The sequence below is a fragment of the Pipistrellus kuhlii genome, unplaced genomic scaffold (genome assembly GCF_014108245.1).
Source record: "Pipistrellus kuhlii isolate mPipKuh1 unplaced genomic scaffold, mPipKuh1.p scaffold_m20_p_9, whole genome shotgun sequence".
Classification (NCBI taxonomy): domain Eukaryota; kingdom Metazoa; phylum Chordata; class Mammalia; order Chiroptera; family Vespertilionidae; genus Pipistrellus; species Pipistrellus kuhlii.
The window spans coordinates 58,532,847-58,551,294 of NW_023425595.1; the positions used below are offsets into that span (position 1 = coordinate 58,532,847).

Below are 18,448 nucleotides of genomic sequence, written 5' to 3' on the forward strand. Positions count from 1 at the left end.
TCTAATTTCAGCCTGCAAAGTCCTGCTGTGCTCAGGCTTTGGGCGGATCACTCTGTGACCAATGTTGCCACTGTACTCCTGCTCATATTTCAATCTGAGGCTTAGATGTACTTGTCACCTCCGTGTTAATACTTTCCTAGATCTTCTAAGCAACTCCAGCACTGTATGTACTCCCATCAGTCTTATGATGACCACACTGTATCATAATTGCTCATTAACTTGTGGTTTTACTTCCCTTACACTCAGTTCTAAGTTCTACTTAGTCTACTAAGTACCAAAAAGAGAACCACCTTTTATCAACTACAAAGCAATTGCAAGGAACTCAGCAGGTATTTTTAAAAATATGAGCCTGGTCAGTGTGGTTCAGTGACTGAGTGTCAACCCATGAACCTGGAGGTCACCATTCCATTCCCTGTCAAAGCACAAGCCCGGGTTTCAGGCTATATCCCCAGTAGGGGGAGTGCAGGAGACAGCTGATCAATGATTCTCATCACTGATGTTTCTATCTCTCCTACTCCTTTCCTCCCTCTGAAATCAATAAAAACGTATCTTAAAAAAAAAAAAAAAAAAAAGATTTGAAGAAAGCTGAAGTGGCTCTAGTCATATCAGAGAAAGTAGATTTCAAAGCAAACAGGATAAAGGGCATTTCATGGTGATAAAAGAGTCAGACCATCAAGAGGACACAATAATCCTGAAGTGCATGAACCTATTAACAGTTTCAAAATATATGAAGCAAAATTTGATAGAACTGCAGGAGAAATAGAAAAATCCATAACTATAGATTAGAAATTTAAACACCACTGTTTCAAAAAATTTAATAGAACAAGTAGAAAATCACTAAGTATATTGAAGACTTAAATAAACTACAACTTGAATAAACTATAAACCTGACATTGATAGAAATTCTATCCAACATCAGCAGGATACACATTCAAGTGCACAAAGAACATTTACCAAGACTGATGACATTCTTGGCTGTAACACAGTCTCAATAAATTTAAAAGGATTCAAGTAACATAAATTATGTACACTAAACACAATGGAATTAAATTAGAATTTGTAACATAAAGATTTTTGGAAAAATGCCAACTATTGGATATTTGGACACCAAATAACATACTTCCAAATAGCCCGTTGATCAACAAGAACAACAAAAAGAAAACTAGAAAGTATTTTAAACTGGAAAAAAAAAAAAAAAAAAAAACCACATATGAGAATATATGGAACATTGCTAAAGTGGGATTCCCAGGGACAATTAAAGCACTAAACATCTATATTAGAAAACAAAAGAAGGCCTCAAATCAATGATGTCAAATTCTACCTTAAAAACAAGGGAAAATGAAACAATATAAACAGGAGAAAATTTCTAAAATGTCATTGAGAGAATCAGGTAAAACAATTATCAGTTAGGTATTTCCCAGAGAACATTAGCTTTCTTGTCCATACCAGGAATTTATTTTTATCTTTTTTTCTCCATATTAATCCTTGTATGTCTCTTTGTTCTTTCAGGTTTACCTATTTATGTGAACTGCCCTAACTTACAAATTATTATTTTAACTTCAGACTATATCTCAACCATAACATACTGCAGTTCTGATATTTTTCATAACAATGAGCAACTATATGCTAGGTATTAATAAAAACTATGAGTACTCGCCCATCCAAATATCCCTGCAACAGAGAATTTATCATCCTCCTTTGTATTGTCATACAAAGCTGAACCTGAGAGAGACTAAGTAACAAACAGTCACACGGCTATTAATGGATAGAGAGAGGAACCAAACATAGGTTTTCCGATGGTCTTAGGCTCTACAGTAGCGGTTCTCAACCTGTGGGTCACAATCCACAGGTTGAGAACCGCTAGCAGGGTAGCCTAAGACCACCAGAAAACACAGATATTTACATTATGATTCATAACAATAGCAATATTATAGTTATAAAGTAGCAACGAAAGTAATTTTATGGTTGGGGGTCACCACAACATGAGGAACTATATATCTATATATTAAAGGGTCTCGGCATTAGAAAGGTTGAGAACCACTCACTGTCTTAGAGATTAGATCCAACCACTCTGTTTGACTGCCGGATGCTCCTAACAGCTCGCCTTCCTGCCTGATTGCCCCTAATCCCTCTGCTTGCCTGCCTGATCACCTCTGCCTGCCTTCCTGATCGCTCCTAATTGCTCAATTGGGGGGGGGGGGGGGCGGCCTGCCAGAGTGAGGGGCCATGGTCATTCTGATTGTTCTGCCATTTCAGTTGCTGGACTTTTATTGTATAAGATATTCTTATCAGGCTATTAAGCTTTTGAGCTCCCCAAAATATCATCACTAATTTTGAAATTTAAAAGCATATATATCAATTCTTGATTCTGTGTACTATAAATCAATCACACATTCCAGGAAAGTTGTCCTATCATCTATCTCTATGACCATAAAACCTGAATAACTTTTTCTCAGCAGTTCAGTGTTATAACCACGTTGAAAGTTATAGAAATGTGGAAACGTTTGAGAATTAAAAGGTCAACAATGCTAAGAGATAAAAGATTGTGCTTGTTTTTAAAGTAATATTGTTGCAAAATCAAAACAACAAGCAGTATTGAGAAAAACAGAAAATATCTTAATTTTCTATGCAAGTTAGTATAGTAGTGAAAAGGGAAATTTTGTCTTTGACTTCAAGTCTCAGGTATGTGATTCTGGGCAGCAAATATTTATTTAATGCTCTTATATGCTAAGGACTCTAATGGATAGCTAAGTCACAATGGTAAGCAAAAGCAGACATAGTCCCAAAAATACAGAAACCACACAGCAGTGGGAAGACAGACTTACTAAAGGGTTGCACAGTAGAAAAATCGAGTTAGAGCGATGATGGTAATTTGAGATCCTAATAGAGGGAATGATATATGCAGAAAGATGAAAAAGGCTTTCCTGAAAGAATAATGATAAAGGTGAGATATATATGAATAGAAAGAGTCAACTAGATTGAAGGTGGTATAGCAGAAACAGCATGTGCAATGTGTTTTTTGTGGCAGCGGAAAACAGAGCATATTTGAGGAACTGAGTGAAAGTCAGCATGGCTGGAACAGAGGAAGCAAAGCAAAGAAAACAAGATTCAAATGAGGCTGGAGAGGAAGAGAGCAGATCATTCAAAGTCTTGTTAGGCCAGTAACAAGGATCTGGTCTTTAACCTTATAGCAACCAAATGCCATTTGAAATGTCTTAACATAGAGGACAAAGGACCAGATATACATTGGGGGAGGGGGGTGCAGTGAGTCTGCCTGTAGTGAGGTACAGTTAAGAAAGAACTAGAAAAAGATAAGAAATGCCAGCTAACCAGTTACCAGGCTCCTTTCATAGACCTGGTGTAGCAGCGGGAATGAAGAGAACAGAGTGATTAGGAGTAGGGGGAGGACATGATTGGTGATGGATTTGATGTGGAACATGAGGGGAAGAGTGGCATCGCTGAAACATCTTAACTTTCTGACATCGGCTAGACAGCAGCACCATCTACTGATAAAGGAAAAAATTAGAAAATGAACAAGTTTCAGGAAAGGGATAAGACAAACTATTAAATATCTCTGAGCATCGGTTTTTGTTTATTAAATGGGATTAATATCAATGCTGTCAGATAATTATAAGCATTAATGTATATAAAGAGTCTGATATATACCAAGACTTCAAAACGCAGTAGTTAATATTCTCTGTTAGAGTAGTATTCTCAACGGGGGGGGGGGGGGGGTGTGCGGGGGGGGGGGGGGGGGGGGGGGGGAGAGGGAGGATCTGGAAATACCTGGAGACATTTTTAGTCGACACAACATGGGGTGGATGTGGATGCTACTGGTAACTATTGGGTAGAAGCCAGGGATGCTGCTAAACATTCTACAATAGACAGAGTCCTCCCACAGCAGTTAGCCAGCCCAAAATACCCATAATGTCACAGCTGAGAAACTCTGTCCCAGAAGGATTATGATCACATTATCACAGCAAGGAAAGTTCTTTTGTATTCATTAATTATAATGACTATCCATGTGAATTAGGGAGTTATATTATTACTTGGATTCTGTTTAATCTAGTAGTTTCCAAATTAAAGTCTGGAAACTGAAGATGTTGGTGAATTAATGGTTAAATGCCAAGTATACAAAAATGTTATATGTCTTCTAACCATGAAAACTAATTTGTTTTCCTATTCTGATATTTAAGTAAAAAAAAATCTGAATTATAACTGGCATCTTATAAAAAATAAATAAATAAATAACATGATGCTAAGAAAAATTAGACAAGCAGGTGTGGCTCAATGGTTGAGTGTCGATCCAGGAATCAAGAGATCAGGTTCAATTCCCAGTCAGGGCACATACTTGGATTGCAGGCTCAATCCCCAAAAGGAGGCATGCGGGAGGCAACCAATTGATGATGTTTCTCTCTCATCAATGTTTCTCTTTATCTCTCTCCCTAAAATTCAATAAAAACATATTTTTAAAAAATTATATGAAAATTGAAAGCTTTTTTAGCATTATGCAGAACAATGATTTGTAACAAATCTAATTAAGGAATATTGCATTATTACACAAAGACTGCCCACAATGAAATAGAAATTGTAGTCTAATTCTTACAAAAGCACTTCAACTTTTATAAGATTTACTCAAAATTTTTTTATCAAAACTGAAACTGTCCTTCTAATTCCAACCCCTCAAATTCTGAGAATAGAATGGTTATAAGATAATTGAAGCAACGAAAGATGACAATTTTGATATTCCTTACTTTTGTGTAATCATGCTTTCAAGAAAGATGTGTCACTTAATTTCTCAAGATTTGTTATTATTTTAATTAATTGAAAATGAAAAAATAAAGAATTTAGGTTATGAAAATATGTACTTTGTAAATTTTAAAGACTACTTCCATAAGAAAATATATCAAACCTCAAATGACACAAATTCAGAAAAATAAAACTATCAATAGAAATACAAGCCATCTTTTATTAGAAAGTAAAATCTTGTTTTCTCACAGTTTAAGATAATACCCTAATTACTTAAGTCTCTCTTCCTTTTCTTGTACCTTCCATTTTCCTTCCGCTCCAGTCCATTTTTACCGCACTATCAGTACAAAAAGTATGAAATGACTGCCCACAATGCAAACAAAATTAACGAGGAAAGATGTATATAGATCTCACAAAGATGTGCCCAAGTTTACGTTGCCACGGAAACACTGACGTCTTAGATTTTAAATGGAAGAGTTTATATTTAAAGAATGTTGGAGTCAGTAGAATGTATTTTAAGAAAGAGCAAAGCACATACCACTTTTACTCCAAATACCAACAAATGACACATGGAAATTGTACAAAAACAATTAGAGTTAGGCAACAATCAACAACCATTTATTAACCTGAGTCACTTGAAAGGCAGTACTGTTTAATGAAAAAAAGTTGACCATGGAGTTAATAGTTGAGGCTTATGGTGCCGGCTTTTGCAGATCATTAGTTATGGGAACTTGGAAAAGTTACTTAGCTTTGCATAAGCCATTTCATTACCTCAGAGTTTTAGTTTCACCCTCAGGGAAATTTTGTGAAAGATTAAGCAAGTCCCTTTCTAGAACTGAATATTCTTTAGTTTTATGATATCTTTCTTTACACATTGAATTTCCAGATCCTAAACGATATCTAGGACTTTCTCCAAAATAAATAGAAAATTATCCTCCTGGCTAACTGTAAGATCCCACATAATTCTTGGTAATGGAAAGAATGACCATTTCTATTTAAACCCAAGTTTGCTTTACTCCCTCCCACAGACACATACAGTACACACTCAGTCTAGTTTTCATTAAGTTACTTTTTTTTTTTTTACCAGGTAATATGTTCAATCTTTTTTTTTTTTTTTAAAGTCTGAAAAGGTACAGTACAAAGTCTCTCCCATGTCCTTTAAATACCTAGTTCAAATTTCTACAAACTTCACACTTCACAAAGTAAGTTCAAACTTCACAAAGCAAGCACAGGTATCAGAAAACAGAGATGAGCAAATTTTTCTGTAAAGGACCAGATAGTAAATATTATCAGCTTTGTCTGCTATTAAAGTCTCTGTCACAGTTATTCAACCTGGCCATTATATAGTGTAAACAAACACAGACTACGTATAAACAAATGTGCATAGTTGTATTACAATAAAACTTTAATTGCAAATATAGGCAGTGAACTGAATTTTTTCAGTGGGATCAAAGCCTGTTATAGAGCTAAGTTTGAATATTTCTCTATTTTTTAATCCTTACCAGAGAATATGTTTTTACTAAATTTTTTTAAGAGAGAGGAAGAGAGAGAGAGAAAAAATATTGATGTGATAGAGAAACAACAATGGGTTTCCTCCCATACCCACCCTGACATGGGGAGTGAACCCACAACCGAAGCATGTGCCCTGGCTGTAAATCAAACCAGAAATGTTTTGGTGTATGGGACGGTGCTCCAACCAATTGAAAAACCCAGCCAGGGTTATGCTTCCCTTTTATATGAGAATTTTAATGGTAGTGTTTGGTAATTATTATAATACAATAGAAGAAACTGCAACAAGAAAACACTACTTGAAACAAAAATTTATCCTACTACCCATAATTATGTATAAATATACATTTTCATGTAAATATAAAATTTTCATATAGACAGACAAGATTATTCCAAGATGTCTTCTCTATAATCTATAATATATTACACCAAATATACTCCTCTAGGCATAATTATGAAGAACTGGAGGAACAGTACACTATTGGAGGAAGCTGCACACTATCAACTTAAAATTCTGGCCTAAAGCTTTCCCTTACAATGGTAGATCAAATATATAACTAAAATTTCCAAGGAATATATTAAAAAACTAAATCAGAGTTTATTAATTAAAAACAAACTAAATCCTAAATATATATTTCCCAATCAAATCAATTCCAAAATGCATGTCCCTAATATGTCTGACACAGGTTTTAATGTATGAAATAAGTCAAGATGAGAAAGAACCAGCTCTGCCTAAAATACAGATCATTACTGAGTAACCAGCTTCTCAAAATTCAAAGGTATCCTAGGAATATATCTTACCTTAGATGCCATCCTCATAAAAAGTCTGTTCTGATTTTCTGCTGTTCCCATTTTCTCATTCTTGACTAAATCGTTTAGACTTAAATTATCATCATCATGGAAGTATCTGACCCTTTCTTTTTCCTCATGGGTTGAAGCCTATGACAAAAATAAACATTATTAACTTAGTGAAAATATGAGTTTCTCAAGTATTTTAATGAATTACCTATAAATCTGATATTAAATGTACAAATCCCACTGTCCCATAATCTTTCCTTTCAGTTAATCCCTAGTCTATTTGCCTCCATGTGGAAGAATTTCCATTAGAAAAATAATCTATACTTTTCGGCCCCTTTCCTTTCCTCTTCCCTAGGAATGGAGGCATGAGCTTCTCTGATTTCTGAGTTTGAGGAAAAAGGCAGAATTGTTTTATCCCTTCTCTCCTCTCTGCTCTTCTCCTCCCTGTAGTAGCAACTCCCTACCCTGTGAAGGAAAGCCTGCTGTTACCCAGATTTCCAGTAAGCATATTTAAAACAGAGGTGAAGTATTAGCAAACCCACTTCAAACAGCTCTATCAGAAACAAGCTGGTATTCTGATTCTTATCTGAATCAATCCTGAGTTTTTCCTATCATTTGTTTCTATACTTACATGTGAAAAATAAAAGTGATATTCATTTTCTCCAAAATCTCTCTCCCCGATATTAGTTTCACATTCCCTTATACAAATAAAACCTGCTCTTAAACTTCTTTGAAATCTTGGAACACATTTCCAGTATTTTCCCCCAACTATTCCTGTCTTCACCAGCTTAAATCTCATATCCATGACTTCAGTCACTCTCTAGCTCCAGAGCCTTAATTTCTGGCTCTGATATCCTTTCATTGTACCCAAAAAGCGAACCTCAGTCCTGAATGAGTATGTCCACCCTATTTATTTCTATTCCTAGATTGCCTGGTAGCAGGCAACTAAAAAAGAGCCCTTGATGATATCTGGCAATGTATCTGTGAACCCCTAGCCATTTCAATATAATTCAGACCTTGATGATTCTCCTGCCACATACCCCTGCAAACCCCTAGGCCTCACATTTCATTAGATATTCCAGGCCTATTTGCTGAATGAGTCCATTACTATCTCTAGCAACATAGGCACTCAACAAGCAAATATAAACACCTGACAGAAAAATTCTGAATGAACTAATCTTCTGTGGACCTCTCACCACTTGTATTGTATAATCTTACAAATTTAAAACAAAAAACCTAGTTTGGGAAAACCAGATACATTGCTTTTGGCATCTCAAGCGCCTCAATGTAGTAATAAAAACTAATTGCTAAAGGTGAAAGTTGGAAAAGAAAATTAGGTTTATAAAGGATCACAGCAACTAATTAATACATTACTGTACATGGATATCCTACCACCAAGTCTCAAATTAGCTAATACAGATAACAGGTCTGAGAGACCAAGGTTTTCCCTAAAAGCTAGGGTAAGTATATAAAAAGAAGCCAGAAACAAAGTCAAAGCAATGTACACTAAAGTTAAAATTGCCTTAAACAGTCAATGCTCAGCAGTTATTTGAAAACTGTAGTTGAATTAGATTCCATTTTATAAAGGGTAAAGGGATTTAAGTAAGAATAAGAGTAATAACAATTTATTGCCTTCTAATATTTGCATTATACAGTGAAATTTCATAAAATATTTTGAAGTACATAGTCTGATGCAAAGAAAGCCCCAAGGGGAAAAAAGAAACTCTGAATTTTAAAAAGTATCTGGTACATACCATCTGTCTCTTCCTTCTTCCTCCTTTAGAGTCCAGAGGTCTCTCTGGTGTGTTCACAGGCCAAACTCTCCCAGACTGATCTGTTCTGACAAGAATCACTTCTTGCTGGTCTTCATTCTACGGGAAAATTTAGAGATAACTTTCAAAATTATTGCAAAGAGTGTTGAATGTTTATATTTAATAACAACAAGGATATAAAAGTATAAAAATGATTTTAGTTTTCACATAATATTATGGATTATCTTAAGTCTCCTGGACTTTCATTGCCCACTATAAGGTAAAATGACCATAATCTATATAGGAAAAAGGTGGGGGAAAATATCCAAAGTTTATTTTATTGTGTGTTTTTTTTTAAATAATCATAGAAGTGAACTTCAAATAAAGTTTTCATCTAGACAATATTAAGAAATGGCAGTTTTAAACTTTATTTTCCTGGTTCTGCCTTACCTCTCTGACCCATTCATTCATTTTTTAAAAGTATTTACTTTATGTAGTAACTAAAGAAATACAGACCCTGCCTACAAGCTTATAACCTTTTGACAGACTTATTCTCTACATGAATTATCGATATAAAAAAAGTCAATTTCACTTCCCGTTCCATTTCAAGCTACTATTCAATGAGGATGATTCCAGGGTTCCTTGGCTTCCAGCCTTCTAGCCTGAAACCTAATTATCACTTATACCATCAAAAAAAGTCATGTTGAACACAAATATAAATATGCCATTTTTGTTAAAAACCCTGCAAAGACCCCGTATCACCAAGGAAATCAAGACCACTCAAAGTGTGGTCCACTGACCAGTGCCAATCTGAGAATTACCAGCCAGAAAGAATTAAACACAAAAATGAATGTTTAAAATCTTTACAACAATCTTAAAGAGTAATCTTATGTTGGTTTAATATAAATAAAATGTGGACATATATTTTATATCTTTGTTTTCTAAAATTTTGTTTGACAAAACAGACCACGATGAACTTGAAAATTTAAAAATCACAAAACATCTGATCCTGCACCACAGTTCTGGCAAACACTGTACTAGATAATGGAATAAAGGCCAAGCACCTTAATATGGTTTACTAGAGGCCCAGCGTACAAGATTCATGCACGGGGGGTAGGAGGGTCCCTCAGCCCAGTCTGCACCTTCTCCAATCCGGGACCAGCAATTGGACATCCCTCTCATAATCTGAGACCACTGGCTCCTGCCTGCCTGATCCCGGCCCCTCCAACCCCCCGTCAGCCTCGTTGCCCCCAAATGCCCTCTCTGCTGTCCTGGTCGCCCCAAACTGTCCCCCCCCCCTCTAGCCTGGCGACCCCTTATTGCCCCCCTGCCAGCCTGGTTGCCTCCAATTGCCCCCCTGCTGGCCTGGTCACCCCGAACTGCCCCTCTTTGCCAGCCTGATTGCCCCTCACTGGCCTCCCTGCTAGCCTGGCCCATACAGCCTGCTGTTCAGTCATTTGGTTGTCCCTCATTAACCCCCCTGCTGGCCTGGTCAGCCCATGAAGCCTGCTGTTTAGTCTTTTGGTTGTCCCTCACTAACCCTCTTGCCAATCTGGTCGCCCCACACAGCCTACACTCAGTTATTTGGTTGTACCTCACTAACCAGCCCACCCTTGCTGGCCTTGCTGTTTGGTCGTTACTGTGACAGCATCCCGGACAATTTGAATATTCCTCTATTATTAGTACAAATAGGCCTTCAAATTCAAATACTAAGACCCTCTTCAAATTCACTTTTTCTCTAGTTCTTCATAGTATTGTACTTTTTGTTAACTTATTGTACATTTTACTTCCTAAATAAATTTAGGCATGCTTATATTGCTAGAACATAAGTCTTTTAAGTAATTATCTGTTTACAATTGCATGTCTCTGCAACTTTTCTAGGCCAAAGACCAAGCAATATACTACCTGGTTATCTGCAGCACCTGGCACCGTGTGAAAAAACAGTGGGGAGTAAACAAATGCATGGGAATTGGAATTATCTGCCTCAGACAGATTGATTATGCTCCCAAAGGTACCAGGTATTTTTCCTAATCAAAAACAAACCAAGATAATTTTTCCTGATAGAAGTTAATATCATAAATAACAAAGAATATGCTAATTAGACTGGATGACGGAACAACCTTCCTGAAGGACCAGTGGGCGGGGAGTGGAGCCAGTGAGCCTACGCTGCCAGGCCTGCCGTGGTGGTCCTGGTGCCCCTGCTTCCGCAGAGGCCACAGGAGAGGCAGCGGCACAGTCCTGGTCCCAGCACCGCCCCTTCGGCAGAGGTGATGGGAGAGGGGGTGACGCAGTCCTGGAGCCTCCACAGAGGCAGGATAGGATGCAACTGCTGTGCCTCAACCTCCCACAGCCCCTCCCCTGACCCGCCCAGCCCTCAATCTCCCCTGCCAAGTGTAGGGGGCGCAGGACTAAGGAGCAGCAAGCCTGGCTTCTGGTTGAGAGAAGGGGTCCTGGACTGAGAGAGCCCTGGAATGTGACAGGGATGTCTGAGCGCAGGCTTAGTCCTGATCCCTGGGAGCATCGGGCCTAAGCCACGTGGACATCCCCCAAGGACTCCTGGAATGTGAGGGTGCAGGCCGGGCTGGGGGAACTCCCCCCCACCCCCTGTGCATAAATTTCGTGCACCAGACCTCTAGTAATTACATAATTTCTATTTCAAGCCTAGGCTTCTCCCAACTACATATATTCACCTGCCCATTTGACATTTTTACTTGTTGCACATTAAAAGATATCTAAACTCATAAATCAAAAATAGAACTTCTAATCCTCTTTTCTTCCACATTTCAAATAATGGCCACTGTGTTCTTCCAGCTGCTCAGACTAAAAACTGTAGAGTCCATTGTGCCTTCTCTCTTTATCTCATACTCCCCCTTCCACCAAATGCATCATAAATCCTTTCAGCTCTCCTTTCAAAATATATACAGAAAACATTTACACATATGCAAAAATCTTATCACCTCTAGCAACCTTCTCAGCTACTATCTTGGTCAAAGACAGTATAATTTATGTGTATTATTGCAGAAGTGTAACTAGATCCAATTTCTGCCCTTATTCTCCTTCCATTTATTTTTAACAAAGAAGCCAAGTTGGCCCTGTCAAAATATATTATTTGCTCAAAACCCTAAAGAGCTTTCATTTCACCTAGAATAAAAGGTCATTTACTTACTCTGACTTTCAAGTTTAACATGAACTGGCCTCCCATAGTCCCTCTGATTTAGATATCCTACTTCACTCTCATTCATTTAACTCCAACAATACTGGTCTCCCCGCTGTTCTTCCTACACATCAGACACATTACCACCTTTGGACCTTTAAAAATTCCTTATGCCCAAAATGTTCTTCACTCAAACACAGAGATTCACTCTTCACTTAAGTCTGTCTGGATGTCACTTTTCAAATGAACTTAAGTCTGTATACCCCAAGCTTAGTCAGCACACTAGGTACTCAAGATCCCCACTAATGTTCCCTGGGATGTATAACTTTCTATATACTAACTTATTATTTTTATTGTTTATTGTCTCTCTCCCTATCCGCATGAAACTACATGCAGGCAGGTGTTTTTATCTGTTTTGTTCACCAATAGCTGGATGAATGAATCATGGAACAAAATAATTTGTTTTACATAAAATGGACACCAAACTTATGTCTCTCACACTGTAGGGGAAGAACTTAAAAACCAGTCTGACTTGCACAAAATCAGTCAGTAAGTAAATGACAGAGTCCACCATAAAACCAGGTATCCTTTGCCTAGCCTTTTGTCTATCAGGCACACTAGTGGAATGAAAGGCAATTCATATGAAAATAAATTTTAAAAACAAGCAAACAAGCATATGCGCGCGCACACACACACACACACACGCACGAAACACAGACACAGAGATACAGTTTATATTAAAACTAGTGGCTTGGGTGTAATTCATACACATTAAAAGGCAATTAATTACAGGAAATATTTTAATATTGCTATTCGCTCTTTCTCTATAATAGAAGTGTCAGAGATGAAAGAAAATTAGTAAAATGTATCGGGTCTAGTAATAATTAATGTCGTTTTTTAACATTCGTTTAAAATCTTGCTTGGCGTTGACTTGTATTGACATAACCTTCAAACACGTGGTATCTACAGAACGTGTGAAGTACAATTAACAAGTTTTGCTTGAAAAGTTTGTGTTTGGTTTGGTTTTTGTTGCAAAACTAGGGCTAAGAAGATGGCGGATAAAGAGCATATTCAGCACTGCATGCTTTACGAGTTCCAATTAGGAAGAAAAGCAAGTGAGGCTGCAAAAAACATCTGTAGTGCTCTTGGTCAAGATGCAGTTAGCGCCAGAAAATGCCAGTGTTGGTTTGAGAAATTTCGCGAGGGAAATTTTTCGTTAGATGACTAGAGTGGTCTAGGCTGTGTGTCCAATTTTGATCAAGAAGCTCTTCAAGCTCTTTTGGTGCAAAATCCTCAAATTACCCAACAAGAGCTTGCGACAACTTTAAATTGTTCACAAAAAACAATTTCCAATCAATTGCGTGCACTTGGCAAAGTCCAAAAGTTTGGAAAATGGGTTCCTCATGAGTTGACCGACAACAACCGTAATCAAAGAGTCACAATTTGCAGTTCGCTCCTCTCTCGTCAAAACCGTTTGCCGTTTTTAGAGCAAATTGTTACCGGAGATGAAGAATGGGTGCTGTATGTTAATTTGAAAAGGCGGCCTCAATGGTTGGACAAAAATGAGGCTCCGCAGCCCACGCCAAAACCTGACTTGCATGCGAAAAAAGTGATGTTGTGTGTTTGGTGGAATTTTAAAGGAATTCTTCATTATGAACTTTTACCATCTAACCAAACCATTACAAGTGCAGTGTATAGTGCCCAATTGGAAAGGTTAGCCCAAGCTTTAAGAGAAAAAGAATCTGCGCTGATTAATCGGAAGGGCGTAATTCTTCACCACGCTAAAGCACGACCGCATACTGCAAGAATCACTGCTGAAAAACTGCGCCAGTTGGAATGGGAAGTTCTCCCTCAACCTGCATATTCTCCTGATATTGCCCCTTCCGATTACCATTTGTTTCGTTCTTTGCAAAACTTTCTTCTCAGAAAAAAATTTAATAATGAAGAATGCCTCAAAAATGCATTGACCGAATTTTTTGCATCAAAATCACAAGAATTTTACAACAGAGGGATTAAAATGCTTCCTGAGCGTTGGGCACAAGTAGTAGAAAACAACGGCAACTATATTGTTGATTAAATTTTGTTGTATTGTTTAAATAAATTTGATTTAAAAAAGTATTAGAAAACGACATTAATTATTACTAGACCTAATATATGAAAATCTTCCTCCTGTCAGGATCTGGGGCGCACCGGGAACCAGAGGCAAGTCCCTACCCACCCGCACACGCCTCAAAATCGCATGAGACCCAGACCTGGCTGGCCCCACCACCATCAAACCCACCGGGCAGTGGGCACAACCTCAGATCCTCAGCCAGCCGGGGGGCGCAGCTTCAGGTCCCCCATCAAGCCCGGCTGGGCGAGGGGTGAAGCCTCAGTTCCCAGGGCCTGGGGCGAAGGGCACGCCTTGAGGTGACCAGGCCAACCACTGGGGTGGGGAGCATGCGCCTTGAGGTCCCCTATCAAGCCCCACTAGGCAGGAGGTACAGCCTGAGGTCCCCCACCCTGCCCCACCCCAGCACCATGCAGCCTCAGGTCCCTGCTGATAGCTCATTATGGAAACAACGACTCCACTGTAGGTGCAGCCATCTTGTGATGGCATGAGGGTTAATTTGGATATGACCTCTTTATTATATAAGATATTACCACTGCCAAATAGTATTATACAAAGTAATCATATACCTACAAACCTAACCTTTAATACTTACCTCTATCCCAGATTTTTTTGATGATATAGTTTCTTTGAATTTATTTGCCTTTTCAAGTTGGGCTTTAAGTTGCTCAGCTAATTCCTTCAAACAGAAAAACAAGAAAAAATACATGTGAATATATAGTTAAATCTCTCATTATGTCATATTTCAAATGTATACAACAGAAAGAAAAACAACATAGTAAACAGCCATGTAGCCATCAACAAAAACACAGTTACCAAACCATAGCCCAGTACATTTCTTCTAAACAAATCAATCTCAGTGACAAGCTTCTCAAATACCTACAGCACTTATTTATGCTTTGAAAATGAATAATTATAAAAACATATATTTTAGGGAAGATGAGAAGATAAAGGAAATACATAACTTCAAGAATGACATTTTTATGGTTCCTTAGATATTATCAACTTCCAATCCTTAAACTCTCAGCTGTTTGTAAGAAGGGAGACATTACATGACTTAAAATATTACTTTATTGTTGATAAGTAATTTAGATAAAAACTCTGAATATATTTATTTTTACTCTAAGAAGTATATAGGAATTTATAAAAAACTAAAGGCCCGGTGCATGAATTTGAGCATGGGTGGGATCCCTCAGTGTGGCCAGCAATCGAGGCCTACAGGGGGGCCAGCTGGCTTGGGAAAGGGATCCCCGGAGGTTGGTCAGCCACCCCCCCCCCCTTCCCGATCAAGACCTATCAGGGGCAAAGGGGTGGGATCATGGGAGGTTGGCTGGCCAGGGGGAAGGGCCGTGGGAGGTCGGCCGGCTGGCCCCCCTGATCGGAGCCAATGGGGGAGCTGGCTGGCCAGGCAGAGGACCGCAGACGTTGGCTATGGGAGTGCACTGACCACCAGGGGGGAGCTCCTGCATGGAGTGTCTGCTCCCTGGTGGCCAGTGCGCATCACAGCGACTGGTCAACCAGTCATTCCAGTCGTTCAGTCATAATGGCAGCTTAGACTTTTATATATATAGATAGCTGACATACAAAGCAATAAATCACAAAGAAATAAAAACATACGACAAGCAAAAAATAAAACTCTGCTGCAGTTGTTCCATAAACACAGGAACAATACCTTTAGCATGTTAACCTCCTAACTTGGTGACCTCTCCTTCATTATTTTAACTGATTCTTTGTGCTTTCAGAACTCAACCTTTATTTTTTTGCTATTATTATTATTGGTTTGTCTCTTTTCAATTTCTGGTAAACTTCTGAGTTGAAGTTCAGTGTTACCAAGGACCAGATTCAAAGTGGGAAAGCAGCACACATAAGATATGCCTTTTATCAGACATACAACTGAATAAAAATATGTGTCTTGTTTGGCCACATTTACTTCTACTACAGAAGCTGAACTGATAGTATACCAACGACATATTTTAGGGAAGATAGGAATATGAAGGAAATACATAACCACAGAGACTATATTTGTGTTTGAGATGATTACATATATATGACCGTGAGGGAATCTACTCTGTCAAGACATAAAAAGCTCCCCGACTTTGCTAATCTGCCATATGCAATATAACATGTATTAGTATAACAGAAATGTGGCAATATAATATAGATGATAGGTCGATAGATCAATAGATAGATGGATGCAGCTCTTACCAAATCACCCCGATTTCTATTCCATCTTGAGGTAAATGAGTCTTAAATCATAACATTACAGGAGTTGAATGGGCTAAGCTATACAGAGTAACTAAAACACTATTAGGCGTAAGCACATTGCCTTAAAATTTGAATAAACTAATTAACCATCCTCTTGAAGAGTTTATATTTTAGGTTCCTATGTAAAAAACTATTAAGAAAGTAATACATATCCTTAATAATGTATGACTAAAAAAGAGGGAAAAGTCAGTAATATCTTTATCTCCCTCAGATCTGAGCTCAGTAAGTTAGAAATGCAAGAAATAAAGTACATAGCAAAGTAGAAAATAAATTAAAAAGCCTTTAGTTTCCTAAGAGCTTAAATTTCAGAAACCTGACAGAGAAAAGTAGGTAATTTATTTAGAAGTAGACAAACAGTACTGTTTTTAGAAGTGTTCAATTTCTTTAAAGAATCAATAAGCATGCCAACGCTGGTTTGGCTCAGTGGATAGAGAGTCAGCCTGCAGACTCAAAGGTCCCAGGTTCAATTCTGGTCAAGAGTACATACCTTGGTTGTGGGCACAACCCCAGTAGGGGGCATGCAGGAGGCAGCTGATCAATGTTTCTCTCTCATCAATGTTTCTAACTCTCTAACTCTCTCCCGTCCTCTCTGTAGGGGATCAATGAAATGTAGTAAAAAAAAAAGAATCAATAGGCAGCAATTACCCTCAAAATGTGCTATGTCCACATTGTTAAGGAAAATTCCAAAATTATTCATCAGAAATTAAATATTTAATTACTGTTCTCCAAAAGAACCACATATAAGTCTTACCATATTTCCCATCATCTCTGCCTTAATAATCTTGGCTCCCAACTTGTTCTTCTCATCAACACTCAGGATGTGGACGGACTCATCCTCGAAGTGGCTTCTGTTTGAACAGGGCATATTTAGAACATATGACATATTAAGTACACTGCAAATAACAGCATCAAGACTCAAATGTTACTTTAATTGACCTCACCAAAGTTTCAACCAGTATGTCACCATGTACACACACACACACATACATATATAAATGTAATGTCACACCAAAAATGAATAGTTTAAGGCAGTGGTTGCCAACAGGTGGTCCGCGGACTACTGGTGGTCCATGAAGTCTGAAAGGTTGGCAAACAATGGTTTAAGGTTCTGTATTACACTGCCATGACAGCCTATGGCAGTTATAATAATAACTGAACTAAGTCCCACTAACAATGATGTAAAATAATATAGAAGTCAACTATTCTTCATTATTTGTTATTCCCATACTCATTCTAAAACAAGGAAACAAACAAAAATTAATACAAACACTAGAATCAGGCCGTAATCCTACACATCTGAAGAAACTTTTCATTCAATGTGATATTATTAATAACCCAAGCACATGACACATTTAACTCACTGAAAGAATAAAAACAATGATAATGTACTCTTTTGCAAAGTTAACCCAGAACTAGTCACACAACCTAAACTAATTTGCAAATAATATTATGTATGAAATTATACTAAGGAAGCTTCACAGAAGAAAGAGAAATTTCAAGCCAATGTCAGATTCCTGGCATATGCTGTTGCCCGGGCTTACTACCTTAAGAAAGATTTGAACTATAATGCAGGAAGGGTAAGCCCAGGAAGAGTCTAACTCCTCAATAAAGGATACATAGCTAAGAGTATAAGAAGTCCTAAGCAGCTAAAGAGAGAGCTGTAGGGAGTTCCCCTGAAGTATTCAGCTAGAAGCTCACAGCCAAGAAAAGAATCATCCAAAAGGGTTAGAGGAACAATGCCTGGTCACGCTAGCCAGAGTAGGAAAAACTCACAATTCACAAAGCACAAGGTCAAGTATTAAGAGAAGGGTTTTGCTTCATTGGTGGAAAATAAGCCCTAGAATATGATGCATTGGGCTCACCTCACAACTGTTAAAACAAGAATCAAACTGTTTCCAATTAACTTAACCAGGTTACCAAACAAAGCTCAACAATATTTATAGAAATGCAAAAATAATCTGCATCAATAAAATTCATAATATCTCTCATCACTGATATTTCCATTTCTCTCCCTATCCTTCCCTCTCTGAAATCAATAAAAATATGTAAAACAAAACAAAACAACAACAACAACAAAAAACAGAACTAAGAGTGCATGACATATGATACCAT

General features: G+C 37.8%; 1 protein-coding gene across 2 annotated transcripts in view; it reads right to left on the minus strand.

Moving 5' to 3' along the window:
- The window catches only part of CWF19L2 (CWF19 like cell cycle control factor 2), a 64,469-nt gene that overhangs the window by 21,763 nt on the left and 24,258 nt on the right, over window positions 1-18,448 (minus strand). For both annotated transcript variants that reach the window (XM_036427056.2, XM_036427055.2), the window contains exons 9-12: window positions 17,088-17,184; window positions 14,667-14,750; window positions 8,811-8,927; window positions 7,060-7,197 (exon numbers count right to left, since the gene is read on the minus strand). In XM_036427056.2, coding sequence (XP_036282949.1) covers window positions 7,060-7,197; window positions 8,811-8,927; window positions 14,667-14,750; window positions 17,088-17,184 — 436 coding nt within the window. The remainder of the gene's footprint in view (window positions 1-7,059; window positions 7,198-8,810; window positions 8,928-14,666; window positions 14,751-17,087; window positions 17,185-18,448) is intronic.